We start from the raw sequence: 20878 nt of genomic DNA, 5'->3' as shown, positions 1-20878 counted from the left end.
TTTATACAGAAGATGAAAATGTACTGTATCTCCGAGAAGAACTTCTATGGCATTCACACTCACTTCACCATGAGACGAGGCTCCATTGCTGTTAGAGAATCATATACATTCACATAATCTCCTTTGGGGGGTTTGCAGGTTTTCCATCTTGAAGGTCTTGAAGTTAACAACGATCATGTGACCTGCATCGGCCCGCAGTGCCCACTGGCACCTGGAATTGGTGGATATGGAGAGTTGGGGAAGCCAGGCGTGGAGAATCTTGTTGCAGTGCCAGAGGTAGCATGAAGAAAGAAGCTGCAACTGTCTGGAGGACAACAACAACAACAAAAAATACTGAACACATGCCAATTTTCACAGAGAGAAGAGACAAAAAAGTCACACATAGAAAGTACACCAAGAATAATACTGTACAACTATAGGAACTCACTACAGTCAAAAGACAAAGGGCCTACCATAAATTCAGAGGGGTCATATATTAGGCAAGTCAATAAGCAGAAGAATAATGCTCACCACACCTAGATGGTGCATATTCTAGATCTTTTCCTGCCCAGAACAAATATTGTGAAGATGCATGGCTCCCCCAACAACCCCGACACAATTTTGAGGTAAATCAAGGCCAGGTAGTCTGAATCAAACTCATTGAACAGTCCCCACAGCTCTCTCTCTCTCTCTCTCTCTCTCCTCTCTCTCTCTCTCTCTCTCTCTCTCTCTCTCTCTCTCTCTCTCTCTCTCTCTCTCTCTCTCTCTCTCTCTCTCTCTCTCTCTCTCTCTCTCTCTCTCTCTCTCTCTCTCTCTCTCTCTCTCTCTCTCTCTCTCTCTCTCTCTCTCTCTCTCTCTCTCTCTCTCTCTCTCTCTCTCTCTCTCTCTCTCCTCTCTCTCTCTCTCTCTCTCTCTCTCTCTCTCTCTCTCTCTCTCTCTCTCTCTCTCTCTCTCTCTCTCTCTCTCATCTCTCTCTCTCTCTCTCTCTCTCTCTCTCTCTCTCTCTCTCTCTCTCTCTCTCTCTCTCTCTCTCTCTCTCTCTCTCTCCTCTCTCTCTCTCTCTCTCCTCTCTCTCTCTCCTCTCTCTCTCTCTCTCTCTCTCTCTCTCTCTCTAGGACCAGTCACCACTAGCACCCCAGATAGAGGGAAGAGTATCGCACTCTCCCACACACCTAAAGCTGCCCAGCAATGATACAATCTAGATTGTACAATCTTACCAAATCTATGTAATAGAAGGGTAATTTAAGTGAATGTACTGTAAGCAGATACTGTATGTAGTCCCTTATACTACAAGATTGTTTCATTAGTAGACACCTTTAGGACAGTCAGAATAGGAAAATTTCAACAGACTGAGCGCAGTACTAGTCACAGGCCAAAGCATGGAATTGAGGCGCTGGAGAGCCGCGGACATTTGGGGTTTGTAGTTTTGCACTCACTATTTGTAGCAAAGCCACAGTTTCCATAGCAGGTGGCCCCAGGGCCCAAATTTCTTAACCTAAACAATATTTGTATGGACACCTATCTCTCGGTGCCTGATATTTAGCTTTATTTGCTTTAAGGTTAAGGTATCAGGAAGAAGGTGTGTGTGTGTGTGTGTGGGGGGGGGGGGGATAATTGGTTAGGTTTAGTCAGTTAAATATTGGTAATTTAATGGTAATTTACTATTGAAAATTACCACTTTAAACATTAGAATATCGGTAAATGTACAGATATTCTATTTCCCAGCACTCAAATTTCCTGGTGCTTTTATTTCGTGCACGAGTCACAGGCCCCCCCCTTCCCCCCACACACACATTAGCTATATTAGACTTATGTTGCCCAATAATGTTTACAATTGTTCGTGGATGATCATATTTTTGGATCAAGTTATTCAGAATGTGTTGCATGAAAACAGCGAAGGTGAATGATCACATTATCTTATTAAAGGAATTATTGTTCTGCTTGATGGATCTTTTCATAGCCATCACCAGTGGAGATATGATCACAAGTTGGATTCTTTAGTGGTTTGGATGAGTTGGATACAATCTTTTCTTTAAAGATAATCTGTACTGTCCGATTTGTACAATGATCACTACCTAATGGGGGTCCCTGCTGTCACTCACTACCTAATGGGGGTCCCTGCTGTCACTCACTACCTAATGGGGGTCCCTGCTGTCACTCACTATCTAACTGGGGGTCCCTGCTGTCACTCACTATCTAACTGGGGGTCCCTGCTGTCACTCACTATCTAACTGGGGGTCCCTGCTGTCACTCACTATCTAACTGGGGTCCCCTGCTGTCACTCACTATCTAACTGGGGGTCCCTGCTGTCACTATCTAACTGGGGGGTGCCGGTCACTACATACACTGGGGGGGTCCTGTCACTAAATGAGTTTGGGGGCTCCTGTCCCTACCTGAACTGGGGGGCTCCTGTCACTACCTAAACTGGGGTACTCCTGGCGCTACCTTAACTAGGAGGCACCTGTCCGCTACCTAAACTATCCAGGCAAGCCAGCCCAGCATCACCACCAGCCAACCAGCCCAGAATCACTGTCAAAAAGGCCACAGCATCACCACCAGTCAGGCCAGCATTTACTTCAACCAGCCAAGCACAGCCCAGCATCACTGCCAGCCAACCCAGCCACAACATCGGCCACAGTATCACCGCCAGCCAGGCCACAGCATCACTGCCAGGCCTTTAAGCTCACACATCATCCCCAATCCAGCCAAAAACAGTATTGCCAGCACAGCAGCCAGTAGAGAATTCAGAAGCCAGGTGAGAGGTGTCTACCATATTAAGGGGGCATTCTGCCTATTTATGTGAAATGCTGTCTATTTATGTGCGAAGTATCATCAGATCAAATATCAGAAGTTTAAGCACTTGAGAAAGGGCCACTGCCCGAAACGTTGTGCTATCTTTGTATACTTTTATATCCGCCATCATGGAATAAAACACAATATTGGATTATATATCCTTGGAGGGTCGAGTCCTGTTTGGAATGCGTTGTGCTTCTAAAACTGTATACACTGAGAGGTGTGATGGACCCCTCATCCTTATAGGACTCCCCAAAGAATTTGCATCAGAAATCTGAGGCTGGTGGACCATTGTGTTTTCAGTCTATTTATGTGCCTCATGACTGCTGAATTTGTCTTGTTGGGGGCCTCATGATTTGTTGGGGGCCTCATGATTGCTGAATTTGTCGTGTTGGGGGCCTAACGCTTGCTGAATTTGTCTTGTTGGGGATCACATGATTGCTAACTACGAGACTACGGGAAAAGTTGAATCATCATCATATGAGACAATAGCAATAAACCTACTTTTTTTAGCTTTTTAAAACAGAAAATAAAACTGGGAGGTTCTAAAAAAAATGAATATATTTTTTCAGCAGTAGGATGGATGAAATTGTTTATCTTCACAGTTTTTCAACTTGGATTTTCATAATGTTCATGTATGTGTTAAAAACGTTTGTATAGTATTTAGTTTAAATTGCTGTTGCCACTTTGCGATAAATAAGTGACTTGTGGGTTGCAGTTTGGGGCTCCAAAAAGTTCGCCACCACTGTCCTAATCTAATGTACGATTGACCCCCACCCCATGGCCACGCCCACTCACTACATGACCACGCCCATTTTTTTGCCTAGTGCCCCCCAGGTGCCACCGATCTCCAAGGACCCTAGGAACGCCCCTGAAATCTGCTACACAAAAATGCTCCAAAAAAATGGCTAGGCATGTTTAGAAAACCCCTCTAAACATGCCTAGAATTTGCTCTGAAAATCTGCTTCAAACACCTCTAGAGTTTTGCGGATCTGCTAGAGGTTTTTGGTGTGCACTGGCCCTTAAAAAGATTACAGCATGGAAATGGATACCAATAAGTGAAACATATTTGAAGACATTGTTAACTCTTAGTATTACCAAGCACATACACACACTATATAACAGAAGTTTCACCATAACACATTTTTCACTTACTGTCTCTGAAATTTTTGGCAGTCTGGAGATCATAGCTGGAAAAGAAATAGATAATCAGAATATTTTGTTGGAAGCTCAATTATATTTTTAACTAGACATACTAAAGAGACCGGTGGAAAGCAAGAGACACTAATGTTACAATTACTGTACTACTGCAATAATACTGTATTATTAAGGGATACTACTGTAGTAGTATCCCTTAGATTGTAAGCCCTCTGGCAGGGTCCTCCCTTCCCTTGTACAGTCTACAGGATTATGTGCTCCATTCCTATGACAGCCTGTACTTGTATTACTGGGCCTACCTAACCAGCCCATATCGCATGATCATGTATTTTGTACCGTTTGCCTTGTATAACTTTGTTCTATGTAAACACAAAAGAGAAGAGAACAACAGCACTGCAATAGCATGTAATCAATATGGCATGAATCGGACTGCTGTGACACTGACTGGGGTCTGCTAGTTAGAAGGGTTGCGTGCTCTAATCCACAAAAGCAACACAATATATAGAGTATTCCAGGAGAAAGTGAGGATTGGCACATGCAGCACTCCTTATTAAAACACAGCTTTATTGTGTCTGGCTGTAAATCACAGTAACACGAAACACATATTCATTGTGGTTATGTAGTTTCCTACCCAGTCCAATGTCCGGTAGGGTGAGGTGGGAGCGGTGGCTTGCCTGACGCACGTTTCGCTCGTATGAGCGTCTTCTGAGGCTCTGCGCAGAGCCTCAGAAGACGCTCATACGAGCGAAACGTGATTTACAGCCAGACACAATAAAGCTGTGTTTTAATAAGGAGTGCTGCATGTGCCAATCCTCACTTTCTCCTGGAATACTCTAACTTTGTTCTATGTTGTATAACCTGGTTATGTCTGTCATTCTTGATCATTGTATATATTTATTGTCCAGCGCTGCGTAATATGTTGGCGCTTTATAAATACAATAAATAATAAAAATAATACTGTATTAATAATTGTAATTGAGCTGCAGATGCAAAACCACAGGATTGTCTGTAATACACCCTATAGCCAGTAGATGGCACAAACACACAGTTGTTTAAGCATGTGCAAGAAGTTTTGACTCCATAGGATACCACTTATTAGCGAACTTAAAGTTGACCCGAACTCTTGCATGGGACTTAAGGAAAACCGAGAGAAATGCACCCTGTATATATTCAGAAACCAGGGTAGAACACTGCTCTACTCCACTAGCCTTCACCACAGTGCTCGACCTGGGGAGCTAGTCCAAAATCAGGCAAAAGGAAGAAGGATGGTCCGCACTTGACAGTGAAGTAGAGAACTTTATTATGGACGTATCCAAAATTTCCACGGCAGGCTTTAGATAGCTGACATGTTTCGGACTAACCGTCCTTATTCATAGCTAACACATAACTGGCAGCACATGCATATATACATAAATGTCAGTACAAAAATGCCCGCCCCAAGTCCACCCCCCAACATAGGAGTGGTCAAAGTGCAGGAGGAGGTACTAGCAAGGTCCTCATCCATTACAAATACAATAGAATATAAATACTGTTTAAAAATACAAATGTACATAAATTAAATGAAATAAATGAGATAAAAAAGCAACACAAATGGAGCAAAACCCTGAATAATATTGCTTAGGGGAAGAAAACACACTGCAATGTGTAGGAAATGATTCAAGGGTAGGATGGCCAGGATGTATGAAAGGAGAAGGGAGGGGGGAGGGAAAGAGGAAAAGGAAGAGGGGGGGGGGGGGGGGGAGGAAACAAACCACGCCACGGTCAAGGATGGTACACATAGACCAAAATATTCAGGTAACCATAGCTAGATCCCACCTTGCATTCAGGCCAATGCGGAACTCTGATGCCCAAATTAAAGATCCACATGCCTCTTTTCGCAATAGTCTCTCATATAAATCACCTCCTCTTGTGGACGGTACAACCCTCTCGATTCCACAGAACGAAAAGCCCGTCATATCACCCCTGATGGACTTCGCTAAAATGTTTAGCTACGTTAGTGATGCTGAGGGTCTTCCAATTAGCTCCCAGGTAGTGCTCCGCTATTCTTTGTTTGAGTACCTGAGGTAGATTATAAATTGATTAAAGGACACAGAGGCATGTTCTCTGCCCAATGACATGCCTCTGTGTCTTTCTGGTGCTGCTGCGAGAGGCTAGCAACAATCTGATTGTCGCTAGCCTCCTTTTCGCTCTTCCAGCCATCAATCACCTGCTCCCCCCGCCTCCTCCAATGCCTCGCTCCCCTGCCTCTGTTGGCATCCTCCAATCAGCATCTAAGCAGTGACCCAGGAAGTACTTCTGGATCACAGCCATCTTGGAATTCCTCCGCCCATGATCAAAAGCTACACCGGCTGCAGGGGATGAACGGGGCCACCGAGATTGGCAGCGCAGATTAATCCAGGAGGCGGCATGGAGCAGGTAGCATGTGGTTTTTTTTTTCTTATTTTTAAGCGCACTCGGGTTCTCTTTAAGAAGCAAAAATCCTGTTTTGCACAGCATATTTAGTAAGAGGGCCTTTTAGGTCCTCTATAGCCCCTTACACACTCCTAGAAGTTCTGGTTCACCATGAACTTGCTGGGCAATCTTCAACTCCTTATTTAGCATGGTAACAGTTCGAAGGGACCATATGTGAAAGTTCAAGTCTTACACATTTTTATTAGAAAAATTCTAGAAAACTACATGCTACATGTTGCTAAAATCGTGATGCTTAACCTTTACAAATGATCCTAACTTCTCACTGCCATCTAATCTTCTAGCCCAGGCCTGGGCAAACTTTACGCGGGCCGGGCCGCATTGCGCGGACCGCGGTCCACATTTCTTAAAATTTGAACCCCCCTCCCTCCTTGCAAAGTTGCAAGCGGGCACCATGGGATTTGAAACTCATCTCATTCACCAATGTCCCGCGTTGTGTCTCAATGGCAACAGGGCATCACATGATGTGAACATCAGGACGTGCCAGCGTATTACACGCTGGCTACCAGTAATATGCTGGCGCGTTGTCACTACATGTGACTTCCTGTTGCCATGGAAACGCGGAACATTGGTGAGCGAGGTGAGTTTCAAATCCCCCAGTGCTCGCTTGCAACTTTGCAGGGAGGGGGGGGGGGGGGGAAGGGAATCCGTCCGACTGCCGGCACGCTGGAGAAGCGGCACACGCGGGCTGGATGCAGCCCGCGGGCCGAAGTTTGCCTGGCGCTGTTCTAGCCTGTATCTAACCCTAACCAACAACCCTAGCTGATGTTTACTTTGCATTGTCGGGGGAAGGATTAGGTGCAAAAGCCAAAACAGAGTATTCACATAGCACTAATAATAGTTTGTGTAACAGGTGCTGCCAGAAAAATCCACCACTTCTCATTTTAAGTTCATGAAAGATGTGTCCTTCATTCACAATCCAGCATCCTCACTCCATAACTTAATTTGGACAACTCTCTTAATACAGACAAAATGAGTGATCTGATACATCATTATTTCAAATTCATAAATTAATTCAGGGCCACCTGTACTAGAAACTAATCACATGACTTACGGTATGCCACAAGGGAATCTACAGACAAGGTGGTCCTAGATCGGAGAGTGACAGTCTGCACTTTCAGCTCAGCCATCGCTCTCTCTAAATTTGTTGCCAGGTACGATGGAACAGAGAACTCAGACCAGTAGTAGCTGATGACACTGCCCTCACTGTGGGAGAAGGGAAAATCACAACATGTCCCATTAAAGGCAGGTGCACATCAGTCAAAATTACCTACTACACAGGGATCAGACCTATTGCACAGATTACATGACTGGTTTAATATATATTGAGAGTTTTTATCGTAACTAAATAAAAAAGACAAATGCAAATTATAATAAAGTTCTTAATAGCAATTACCTAAATGCTGTCACATTACAACGGACAAAGTGAGGACCAATGGCTGGATCAGCTTGGTATGTTTTTTGCAACTGTATGAAAGAGGAGAAAGTATGGAGAAGTCAGGAAAAAAACCTTATCAAGTATAAAGTAGACACAAGACACTGCCACTTCTGTTGCTGTACAAACATGCATACAATTGGTTCACTGCACCTGTTCTGCACATCTGTTGTGTGTTAGGCTGGGGTCAAAATGGTTAAAACCTACAAGCAATTTTGCACAATGTTAAATTGAATGCAATGCTTTTTAGTGGCGACATGAGTGCTTGTTCGGAAGCTTGCAATTTTTCGGCTGCAATATGCATACATTTAAAAAACTGATTCCCCGCCTCATAAAATTGCAATGCATGTCTGATTCTTATACAAAACTGTGTATGGCAAGCACCGATGGGGGAAGAAATAATAGTAAACGGACGTGCTCCAGACTCCAATATACCTGTGCACTACAGGTATCTTCTAATGTGCATTCCAATAAGTCAACACCGTCCTTTGTAAAATAGCTCTTTTATTATAAAAAATTTAAAGATCATGATGAAGCAGACAGCGACAGCGGTTATGCTACACGGCTTGAGAAAGGGCAGATTGCCCGAAACAGCGGAGCTGTCGCTGTCTGCTTTATCATGATCTTTTAATTTTTTATAATAAAAGAGCTATTTTACAAAGGACGGTTCTGACTCATTGGAATGCATGTCTGATTCTTATAGACTGCTAGCAGGTGCTGGCAAGTCTATGGTGGCCGACATGTGCACAAAATAAGAAAAGTTGTCCACATAATAATGCCAGAGTTTTACGCGGACACAAGTGTGGCCTCTCCCTCTATAATTAAAAAAATATTCTGGGATTCAGATCAGATTAATAACCTAGCAGGAGACATCTTCAAAAGGAAATCAGCAATGCACTTTCCCTATCTCAGTTATTATTGTTATATTGGTTATGTTATATTCTTACTAGAATGGAGACAAAAATATGGAAATTTCTTTGGCCAAGAAAGGTAGGTATTTGTTGTTTATCACATCATTAGGGAGACTGGGAACACTTAGGGCCCTTTTCCACCTGCAATCGCTAGCGTTCACGCTGAACGCTAGCGATTGCTGAATCGCAAAACCGGCGATTCCCCCGACGTTTGCGGCCGCGATTTTGCTATGCTATGCACTGCATAGCAAAATCGCGGCAATTATCGCTCCGCCGCGCGTTCGCGTTCCCCGCAAAAACGAATCGCGGTAGTGGAAATGACCTACCGCGATTCCCATGTTAAAAAGCAAACCGTAGCGATTGTAAAATCGCTAGCGGTTTGCGTTTTTGCGATTCAGCATCGCAAACGCCGCTAGTGGAAAAGGGCCCTTAAAGGTTAGCTAAAAAACTTAAGAGTCCTTCGGTGGGCCCAAAATCTCATGACTAAAAAAAAATAAGGACAGGTGCACACAGAGCGGTTCTGAAGGGAAAACCACTTGGCTAATGAAAGTGAATGGGATGGTGCACACCAGAGAGTTTTGTTTTTTCCACAAACGCAAACTCAGGGGCTGCAGCATTTTTTAGATTTCTGAGGAGTTTCTGCCTCAATGTTAAAGTATAGGAAAGTGGAAAACTGCTCTGAAAAATGCTAGATCGGAGTGGTTTTCCAGGCGTTTTTGTTACAGAAGCTGTTCAGCTTTTACTGTAACAAGATTTGTAATCTGCTACACAAAAATGCTCCAAAAACGCTAGGCATGTTCAGAAAACATGCCTAGAATCGCTCTGAAATCTGCTTCAAAAACCTCTAGCGTTTTGCAGAACTGCTAGAGGTTTTTGGTGTGCACTGGGCCTAAATGTTTGTCAGAAACTCGGCCTAACAGAGTCCACTGTAACATTTAACATGACCACTTTTATATTTGAAGAGATTTCTAAAGATAAAAACTTCTAATAGAGACCAATTCAGACTCAACCGCTTTATAGACAATAGTATCTAGTACAACATAAGCCTTCTGGATTTTCAAGAGTCTACATCTAGGGGAAAAGAAACTGACAAATTATAAATATTACACAAAGATTAATAAGGGACCACGAAGAAGCAACAATACCATTTCCGTGACTTTGGAAGAAAGATCAGCAAATTCTGGAGAGGATGGGTTCTCATAAGCTTCGACAAAATTATAATTTGTCACTCTCAAAAAGCCAGAATAAAGCATCAATACTGGAGCATTCCGGTCTGAAAAACAAAAATTTATGATGGAACCGACAGATGCAGGCAGAATAATATCTACTAGAACTAATGTTACCAGATTTTTACTATGAAATACTTGTATAGCATGCTCACTCATAAAGACTTACATGCAAAGTGCCAAACCAGTAGGCCAACCGTGAGGGAGAGTAGTAAGGCACCAACTACTAATCCTGCAATGAGCAGCTTTGTCTTCAGCGGCATCTTCTCCACCTTTTTGGAGTCTGAGGCGGGAAGGAATTCCACCATTTCCTCGAAGCCATTGAGACTCTAAGGAAAGAAAATGGCAAAAATGTTAGCAAATAAAAAAAACATAATAGTTATGATAACATTTGCATTAACCAGGGAAAGGAAAAAACATTTCAGCGCTAAGGAACGTCCCTTGTAGCCTATATGCACAGAACAACATCAGCCACCAAAAATGCATGATCCGTCAAAAAAAAAAAAAAAAAAAAAAACCCAAACCGACGCTGCACCATTCAAGACTGAGAAGGAATCCTCAGACCACGGCAGTAAATGGGGAGCTGAAAAAAAGGAGAAAAAAAAAAAAAAAAAAAAAGGAGAGAGTCCATCCTGCAATATTTCCCTGAGTGCGCACTCAACACAAGGTTTTTCCAGCATACAAACTGACGAAAAACTAGACAATATCCTCCACTATTCTTTCTCTAGATGATGTTCATGCTGAAAATTCCAGTAAAAATGTGTTTTTATGATGCTTGTCACACAATAAGCCTTCTTAGTCTACAAGGGTATTCTGGTTTTCTTTTTAACAAATTTTATTACGTTTTCAAGCCAACCTTTAACAGATAAAATACATAGAACACACGTGATGTAGTATCCACTGAAGCAGACCATATTACTTACTGAAGGAGATCTGCTGTTGCGTACTATGAAGTACCGTATATTTAAAGGGATACATTAATATATGTATTTCCGCTGTAGTAAAGGTACTGGTAATAAATCTTTTCCACATTATAAAAAAGATTTTGTAAACTTTTCCTTTTGAAAAAAAAAATATTTTTTTTAATTCAACTGGCGGTTCCCTTCAAAAGTCCCAAAAAAGAATTTATCACATACATATTTTCCTACTTTGCTACTAACCAGTGATAGTGCTAGTTAGCCATTTCTTTTTTGTACATTTAGTTATGTCATTAATTACCACAAATATCTTAAGAATACAAGATGAATTGATCAGTTGAGTTGAAGTCTACCCTCTCCTGTAGTAGCAGATTTATTTTGTGGTTTAGTTAACAAGAATGCCTACTTGACTTCAGATATTATGAAATGTGACAGTTACACAAAGGGAAACCTGTGGGCACCACCCATACCTGGTGCTCTTTAATTTAAAGAGGAATTCCAGTGAAAATAATGTAGTAAAAAAAGTGCTTCATTTTTTACCATAATTATGTATAAATGATTTTGTCAGTGTTTGCTCATTGTAAAATCTTTCCTCTCCCAGATTCACATTCTGACATGTATTACATGGTGACATTTTTACTGTGGGCAGGTTATGTAGCTGTTTCTAGCTGTTCTGGCTGTTACAGACAGCTGTAAACAGCCATTTCCTGTCTGTGAACATTGTTACATTGTGGCAGTTTGCCCAGAGTACCGCGGTACTCAGAGCTTCTTGTGGGAGGGGTTTCAGCACAAAATCAGTCACACAGCGCCCCCTGATGGTCTGTTTGTGAAAATCATTATATTTCTCATGTAAAAGGGGGTATCAGCTACTGATAGGGATAAAGTTCAATTCTAGGTTGGAGATGCTCTTTAAACCACCTGAGATCATCCATAACTAGAAACTGCTGTGCAGATACAAGACAATGACAACACTAACTTTTGTCTCTGTCCAATACCAATGTGCATTATTTACTTGGCGTTACTCTTTGCCCAGGTTTCTGCTATTATTAGTTGCAGATGTCTACTAAGCTCTTACTAAAATAATACATGTTAGTGTTTCGCCTGATCTGTCCCCCACCAGTTTCAGGCAGTTTTATCTATACCACGGATGAAGTATTCCTTGAAGGCAAAATTAACAGCACACCTCCCTTTTGCATACCTGAGAGAACATCCACACCTATTGCATTACTGAAGGAAATTACACACAGAAGGAGAGGGAGGAGGAGGAGAGAAGCCTAGTCACACAGAAACCACACCATGTGCAGCTCTGACAAAGCACTCAGTTTCTCTGAGAGGAATGATGATGCTGTTTACACCCACTGGGAAATGACAGGGAACCAGAGCAAGCATGGTCCTGTGAAGGAACTCCGGTTCTTTACATCACTGATCGCAAACTGTAAAACAGCCATCATGAATACTTTCAAGTAAGCCTCTGACAGGCACATGCATTCTTCTGCTGCCCACAAAAAGAGTGTGTGGCTGATATGCAGGTACAATATGACCACCTTCACAGCTTTGCATTGGCAAGATTATATGATTAGCCAAGCATTCTTTTTAGGGAATTACCCGCGCTGTAGCGAGCGGCGACCGCCTGCCGTTTAGGACGCATATTACGACCCTGGGACGTCAATTGAAGTTTCCCAGGCCGTAATTATACGCCCCCTGGTGCAGTAAGTGGATAACCTACCTGCCTACAGATATTTAGAATGTCCACATCTATACCAAAATACTTTGTTTTGCAACCCTCGTGTTTTAGCGTCTTTTCACCTACAAGAAGACTAAGTGACTGCTGAAACACCACAAAGCAGAGTACAAAAGAAATAACTGATCCTATATCCATGTCTATGGATCTATCATATACACAACCACAAAAGAAAAGCGTCCATGACACTATGAATCAATATATGAAACCAACTCCATGGTGGTAATAATGTAAGGTAAAGTTTATTGGGGTATCATGACAATAAAAACAAGTAAAAACAATCAGCACGGGTGAACAACGGGTGGGGTACTCAAACAACGCTCTAAATTGCACATGAGTAATATAGGTCTGATATGACACTGTAAAGAGCATGAATATTAACCAGGGGCAAGCACACAGAGAGAGCTGTGGAAACACAGGACCAATCATATGACTTGCAAAGCCAAATGGTAACTGTATAGGGAGTGACCAGTAATGGGTCACACCAGTCCGCATGAACATCAATAATTTGTGTGGTCAGACTGTGCACTTACCCGCAGGCAGAGACCACAAACACCGAAGCCCCACTGCTGCGCGCAATCTCACGCGTTCCGGACCCCTGTCCTTCGTCGGAGATATCAGCGCACTACAGCCGATACCCTTTATACTAAACCCCGGAAGCCGCCGAGTACTGGTGGGCGTGGCCACGCCCACCGCCGGACTGCGCTTGTGCGTCAATACGCACGCACCCAGCCAGGTCACCGTAGCAGCCAAGCCTCGTAATCGTGAGTTCCGCTCCCAGGGAAAATGCACAGTCTTAGTAAACCAATGGAGTAACACGGCATAAGTAACTAACAATAATACGACAATATATACATATATTACAATGGATTGCTAAAAGCAACGCTAGCAGGAGATAAAATATGCAAAAATATATAGAAATATATACAGGATTTAACATGTAAATAATTCCATGCTTCTGAACGGGGACAACAAAACCCCCCGTGACATCTTGTGGAGAAGAATAGAACTGCAGGCACCATACATCAAATGCATAATACAAGGGATACAAGATGTATAATCATCATCTGAACAATCAATTAGAAAACACAGGAATCTAGTTTAATTATATATACAAAAATTTAAATATAAATAAATATCATCAAAATGAAAGATATGCATACCATAAATAGCCAATATAAACAGTAATAAATAAATACATGAATTTTATGTGAAAAAGAGAGAAGAATATATATATATATATATATATATATATATATATATATATATATATATATATATATATATATATATATATATATATATATATATATATATGCATACACAACCGGTAACAATCAATAGACTCGTGCATGTGTATATAACACCAGTAAATATATTAATCATCATGCAAAGTGCTGGAGTGCGTATAGGGTGTATATAAAGTGCATAAATATGTACATATAATTGATTGGTGCAATTAAAATGAGCTATCAGATCAAAGTGGCTCATATTAGTGTGTATGAGATCGTAGATCCATGTGTAAGGTCTTGCATCTTCAGTCAAGGTAGATACAAGAATGTGCCCATCCTAAATGTGCTTCCTCCTAAAGGTAGATAATCAAAATTAATAAACTGCTACATAAAAATATATATGTGACGACACCATGACGTGTCACAAACGCCACCACCAACCAAACAATCGATGGTACCTCCGACGAAGGACAGGGGTCCGGAACGCGTGAGATTGCGCGCAGCAGTGGGGCTTCGGTGTTTGGGGTCTCTGCCTGCGGGTAAGTGCACAGTCTGACCACACAAATTATTGATGTTCATGCGGACTGGTGTGACCCATTACTGGTCACTCCCTATACAGTTACCATTTGGCTTTGCCAGTCATATGATTGGTCCTGTGTTCCCACAGCTCTCTCTGTGTGCTTGCCCCTGGTTAATATTCATGCTCTTTACAGTGTCATATCAGACCTATATTACTCATGTGCAATTTAGAGCGTTGTTTGAGTACCCCAACAGTCATCATACATGATGTTATGCATCCAGCTAAAACGTTCGTATTTGTCAAAGTGGGAAGGGTTAGAGCCCCCCTTACATAATCCTTGCTATCCTTGTTTTGGATATCAAAATGTGGGATAAAAAATGTACGGTATGTAGAAAAAACTGTGTGAGCACATGGCAAAACACACCTAACCAGGGGCGTAGCAATGGGGGTTGCAGAGGTAGCGGCTGCATCGGGGCCCTTGGGCCAGAGGGGCCCCATGGGGCCCTTCCTAAACCAAAGTATAAGCTGCTTATTGGTCCGGTGGTGGTAATAATAACTTCTATAGATGCTTTGAATTGGAGTAATTATTAACAAACTGTTCCCCACCCCCTTCTTGCACCTCTAATACTGTAGATGACCTTGGCAGGTTTTGTTGCGCCATATCATGTGTTATATATAGAGGGAATGGGGGGGCCCAATGTAAAACTCGCACCGGGGCCCATAGCTCCGTAGCTATGCCACTGCACCTAACCCAGAGATAAAGACATAAAGGTCATATTTTAAAACTGCATAAAATGTATGGCTCTTTATGGCTCCTAGGCCAGTCATATGATAGGTCTCAGTGACAGGGGCGGGACAAGGTCCTCCAGCACCCAAGGCTGAGACAGCAAAGTGCGCCCCCCCATCCCTCCCACCCCAGCCCTCACACACTGATTGCTATTAGACTAAGAGGTGCCACAGGGCCCACAACCTCCCCAACACCTTAATATCTAGTTATCTGGCTTGCAGTCACTGCTATGTATCCCCTTTTCTTATTTCTTTCTGCTTCAAACACAATTAGGAATGACAGCTGAATGAATTCTGCGCCCCCTCCTACACTGCGCCTCTCCAGCCTATGCCTCGGCCCGGCCCTGCTCAGTGAGGAGACTTGCAGGTTGTCATGCTGCCTGCTAAAATGTATCCTGGAAGTTTACTCTTATGGTACTGCAATAAACATTGGTTACACAACTCTTCTTCATTTGGGTCCATAAGTGTTACATTCTACACCCTGGGTTTTGCACAGGACTGAAAGATTTGGTTGCTGCTGGCTGTGTTAAAACGTGGCAGAAACATGTCAGACTAGGGGAGAACTGTAATTTCAGTGGCATCTCTGTATTAAGTGCAGCTCTACTTATTACCAGAAGGCTGTTATATTATAAGTACTGAAAACTGCCTCTGTAACGGCACCGTAAAATCTAGTATGTTGTGACAGCTACACCGCCGATTTGGCATTCATATTGTACTCTGCTGGTAAACATGTTGCAGCAGATACGTGAGCGTGCGTGAATGTGGTGTGTGCATGCAAAGGATGATGGGCCTGTGAGCATTCCTTGGAATGCCCCTTTCAGCTGGCTGGTACTTAAATTGCTGTCCTAAATGCTGAAAAAAAATATATGTGAACTGCGAAGTTGAGAAGACAACCATCATATTTGTGCATGAATGGCATGTGCAGTGTCATCGTCTATAAGCCCAATTCCAAGGAAAAATATTAGTTCACACAGTGGATAAGGATTGGTGCAGATGCTGCTCCTCCACCACCTGTGATAAATCACTGCGATTATGAGACTACGTGTGATCACACACAGTTGTGCAAGGCAGATGATGGGCAGTTAGCAGGCACTTGTGAAAAGCTTGACAAACACTGGCTGTGAGGACCACACGACATCCCATTGCATAAGTACTTGTCAACTTCACAGAAGATGCATTCATATTACACTGCCTGTAAGACTAGACTACTGTGGCCTCAGTGAAGGGTGAGGCTCGACACACACTATAAAATCTGTAAATCAGGAAAATGCAGAGTATCATTTGCCTGACCTGCTACATAGCACCATTTAATAATAGATCACATTTTATGATAAATCCGATCTAATACTGATTTACCACCAATAATACCTTTGTGTTGTGTAATACAGTAGAAAGCTATGCAGTCGTTAAAACACACACATCCCTTCTTCCTGCAGTGGAGCTGGTCACCTGAGCAAGAACAAATGCCGTTTCATTCTACTCTCTCCTCAGTACACTGCAGTCTATTAGGAGAGATCAGACTGCTGGAAACTAATCTGTGTGTGTGTGTGTGTGTGTGTGTGTCAGTGCACCCCACTGTGATTGGCTGCAGTGCTGATTGGATGGCGTGCCATAGGGGGGCATGTACGGTGTCCAAAGAGATGGCATGCACATTCCTGCCCCGTGCAGCATAGTGTGTGCCACCAGCTAGGAACAATAACAAACATCAATAGTTCATGTAAACTTGTAAAACAAAAGGAAAACCGAGAGCCCAATATGGTGTAGTACATTCAAGATTCACAAGTGTAGATATAATCAAACAAGGGTTACCACAACAGTTTTTAGATGCTTTTATCCTAATTAGGCAACTCTGTTCAAAAATTCAAACAGTTCATGTAAACTGTTCTTTCTAAAATTGTTTTTGACAAGTCAAAATGAAAAACAACATGCATTTCTTTCAAAATTTTGAGGTAGAGGTTCATGGCTGCTTTTGGCCCCCGAATGTAACAGGATGGAATCTCCAGCTTTTGGTCACCAAAGTGAACATAATCCAATATGTCCAGTATGAATCCACACAAACTGTACGTATACACACACACACACACACACGCCCTTAATTTGTTATCCAGAACACACTGCAATATACTGTATATGGACATTACAGGATTCTGCAACTGACCGAAACACTTTCAGTCACATGTGCTGCACAAACAAAGCAATAAAACTATACCAGATAATCTATTCTAAGCTTCCTTAGAGCAGGACAAATCAGCACTATTAAAGCACACCTGTCATACACACAAAACAGAAGTTTTTTTTCATGTGCAAAATGGTCTCCTACTCAATTTGAGGAATCCGCAACCTAAAGACATGAGCCACAAAGTTTGTTCCATTAGGCCAGGTACACATTATATAATTAGTGGTAAATCTGGTAATTGCTCAATATCTTCATTGTTTACCTGTTCTTCTTCCACTTTGTACCAGTAGTCCTCAGGAATTGTGACTTGATGCTCCAGACAACAGTTCAGGGCAGAGTTATGTACAAAATAGAAGTGGGAGGAAGGACAATGCACGGTGTACAAGGGATTGTTTACTAGTGGGCATGACGATAAACAATCTGTTTGGGGCTGGTTGGGTGTCAGATACTACTAATGATCAGGCATCCTAGATCTTTAGGTGACATCAGGTGGCTCCTGTACACAAGCTATATCCTCACCCTACGTCGTCTTTATCGGCCAAGTTTAATCCAGCAGGTGTATTAAGCTTTACACTAAACCTTGTTCAATACCAACAACACCGCTGCTGGCACTAGGTTTGTACTAATGATTAGATATTGATCAGAAGGCCACCACTGCTCACTGCAGTCCAGATCTATGTGGATGTGGTTTACATGCTGCTCATCTCTGCTCTCTAATCATTTCAATCCATTTTGATGTACCCTTATCAAGAATGCCCTAGTTCTTTTAATAAACCATTTTCTGTTTTATCCACTGAATCAAACATCGAATCTGTAAAAATCTAATAGTGTATCCCTACCTTATGTGCAATTCATCTTTTTCACTCAGTTACAATACTTTTCTATGACTTGTTAGAATAGATGAAGGTCAGGTTCATGCTAATGTTTAAACACCAGCATTTAAAAAAAGAAATAACCAAGATCTATCTAAATGAACACCCTATTCTACACTAGCCATAACTATTGTGTGCCACTATTATCGCTCGCTATGCTGGCTGAAAAATTATATTGTACGCCAAATAGTAATTGCTCTAAAAACAACCAGCTGAGGTGTTTTGCTGAAAGAGGCAGAACTGGGACTTCCCCTAAAAAAGGCAAAGTATCGATTTCAGCCTCCATGAGGAGGTCCCCTGAGTCACTTCAGGACAAATTAAGAACAAAGAGGAATGACTCAGAACAAAACCAGCAATGTTTCTGTTGGATGACTCCTGGGAGAGAAATCCTTCCATTGCCCCAGGGGAACAAAAGCAAAACAATAGGAAGAATCTTGAGTTGTCATAGCAGATGTCATCATACAGGAATCTGACAGAAACTGCAACCTTTTTGAGGCGCAATCCTGCAGAGTGACCAGAGGAGGGAGCCACACGGAACAACAAAGCACTGTAGGCCATGGGTCCCCAACCTGGGGGCCGCGGCCCCCTGGGGGTCCTTGGGCAGATTTCTGGGGGCCCGCGGCTTCTCCCTCTCCCCCCGCGACCGCCGCTCCTGTTACCTTATGAGTGGGCGGCTGCTTCCTTCCTTATATTCCTCCAGCCGCGGCTCTCCTCTTCACAGCATGTCGTATTACAGCAGCGCTTCCTGCGCGGCTGCTGTAAGGAGCCAAGGGAGCCGGGACAGCGGTTCCCATGGTAATGGTGATGCGATACGCTGCTACAGGAAGCCGCTTCTCCGCCTCCTTCCCTCCTTACAGCAGCCGCGCAGGAAGCGCTGCTGCAATACGACATGCTGTGAAGAGGAGAGCCGCGGCTGGCGGAATATAAGGAAGGAAGCGGCCGCCCGCTCATAAGGAAACCGGAGCGGCGGCTGCGGGGTGGAGAGGGCACCTCTGCTAGCTACACTGGGCTAACTGTACTGGGCTAACTGTACTGGCTACACTGGGCTAACTGTACTGGCTACACTGGGCTAACTGTACTGGCTACACTGGGCTAACTGTACTGGCTACACTGGGCTAACTGTACTGGCTACACTGGGCTAACTGTACTGGCTACACTGGGCTAACTGTACTGGCTACACTGGGCTAACTGTACTGGCTACACTGGGCTAACTGTACTGGCTACACTGGGCTAACTGTACTGGCTACACTGGGCTAACTGTACTGGCTACACTGGGCTAACTGTACTGGCTACACTGGGCTAACTGTACTGGCTACACTGGGCTAACTGTACTGGCTACACTGGGCTAACTGTACTTGCTACACTGGGCTAACTGTACTTGCTACACTGGGCTAACTGTACTTGCTACACTGGGCTAACTGTACTTGCTACACTGGGCTAACTGTACTTGCTACACTGGGCTAACTGTACTTGCTACACTGGGGTAACTATACTGGGGTAACTATACTTGCCATCCTGGGCTAACTGTACTTGGTATACTGGGCTAACTGTACTAGCTATACTGGGGTAACTATACTAACTATATTGGGGTAACTATACTACCTAACTAAGTATACTGAGGCAGCTATAGTCCTTATACAGGGGCAACTGTGTTAGCTACCTATACTGGTGGCAACTATACCTAGTTACCTACTTACCTATATACTACACTCAAAATCAGGGAAAAGAGGGGGGCTGCCACCGCCACTAACCTCCCCCCCCCCCCCCCGGGGGGGCCCCAGAGAAAAGTTTGGTTGGGATAGTGGGCCCCGGGCTTAAAAAGGTTGGGGACCCCTGCTGTAGGCTATTGGAAGAGGGGAGAATAGCTGTCTATGTCATCATACATTCAGTATAAGGACTTGAGTCTCTGTTCAGTCATCATACAACAGAGAATTATTAGAATTAAATATAAAGACTGTCCTCACTATGAATAGGCTTGTTATAAAGCCTCTTGGAATACTACCATACAGGCTAATTAAATTACAGGAAAAAACAAAATTAACTTTAGATAATGTAAATAGGCGTTAGAACGTCTTTGGGGTTTTAATTTCTGTCTGTGCATCTCAGTTTCACTCACTGGCGGTCCTGACAGGAAGTGGGTCAACCTCTCCAACAGTGATAAAGACAGCAACAAATCAAACCTGTCTGCATTTGCAGAGTGAGGCCTGGAACCCACTAGGAGTGCTTTTCTGAGTGCTTTGTGAATTGAAAAGCTCTTGCTAATGTAATGCTTAGGGTGTGATCCCACTTGAGAGATGCAATTTTATAAAAATCCCCCATAGCATTGCATTAGCAAGAGCTTTTTCAAATCGCTAGCGCTTAGAAAAGGCTACTAGCGGGTTTTTGTTGTCCACACTTTCCTGCCCTTGGAATTGCAAGGGTCCATATAACTGACAGACATTTCAGGGACAGGAACAGGTGTGAAAAGCTAAGGCTGGCCATACAGAGCTTAATGTAGCCAACAAATATATCCCTCTAATTCATATTTCCCTCTCTTGACCACTCCACAACCTACAACTGCCCCCCCCCCCCAAGTCTCCCCATGTATGTGCCACCCCCTGGGCCATGCAGAGTGTAGGCAACTAAGCTTACACTCGCCTGACTACTAAAGGTCTCTAGTGTTC

General features: G+C 43.1%; 1 protein-coding gene across 1 annotated transcript in view; it reads right to left on the bottom strand.

Annotated features, from left to right (window-relative positions):
- ST14 (ST14 transmembrane serine protease matriptase) overlaps nucleotides 1-20878 on the bottom strand; it is a 97049-nt gene that overhangs the window by 35509 nt on the left and 40662 nt on the right. The window contains 8 exon segments of the mRNA XM_068240384.1: nucleotides 64-140; nucleotides 142-224; nucleotides 227-304; nucleotides 3928-3962; nucleotides 7450-7605; nucleotides 7796-7866; nucleotides 9891-10018; nucleotides 10141-10300. Of these exon segments, the coding sequence (XP_068096485.1) occupies nucleotides 64-140; nucleotides 142-224; nucleotides 227-304; nucleotides 3928-3962; nucleotides 7450-7605; nucleotides 7796-7866; nucleotides 9891-10018; nucleotides 10141-10300 (788 nt within the window).

Source organism: Hyperolius riggenbachi, chromosome 6, assembly GCF_040937935.1.
Source record: "Hyperolius riggenbachi isolate aHypRig1 chromosome 6, aHypRig1.pri, whole genome shotgun sequence".
NCBI classification, from domain to species: Eukaryota; Metazoa; Chordata; class Amphibia; order Anura; family Hyperoliidae; genus Hyperolius; species Hyperolius riggenbachi.
Note: the sequence above shows the minus strand (reverse complement) of the source record. Positions and strands in the feature narration are given on the sequence as shown.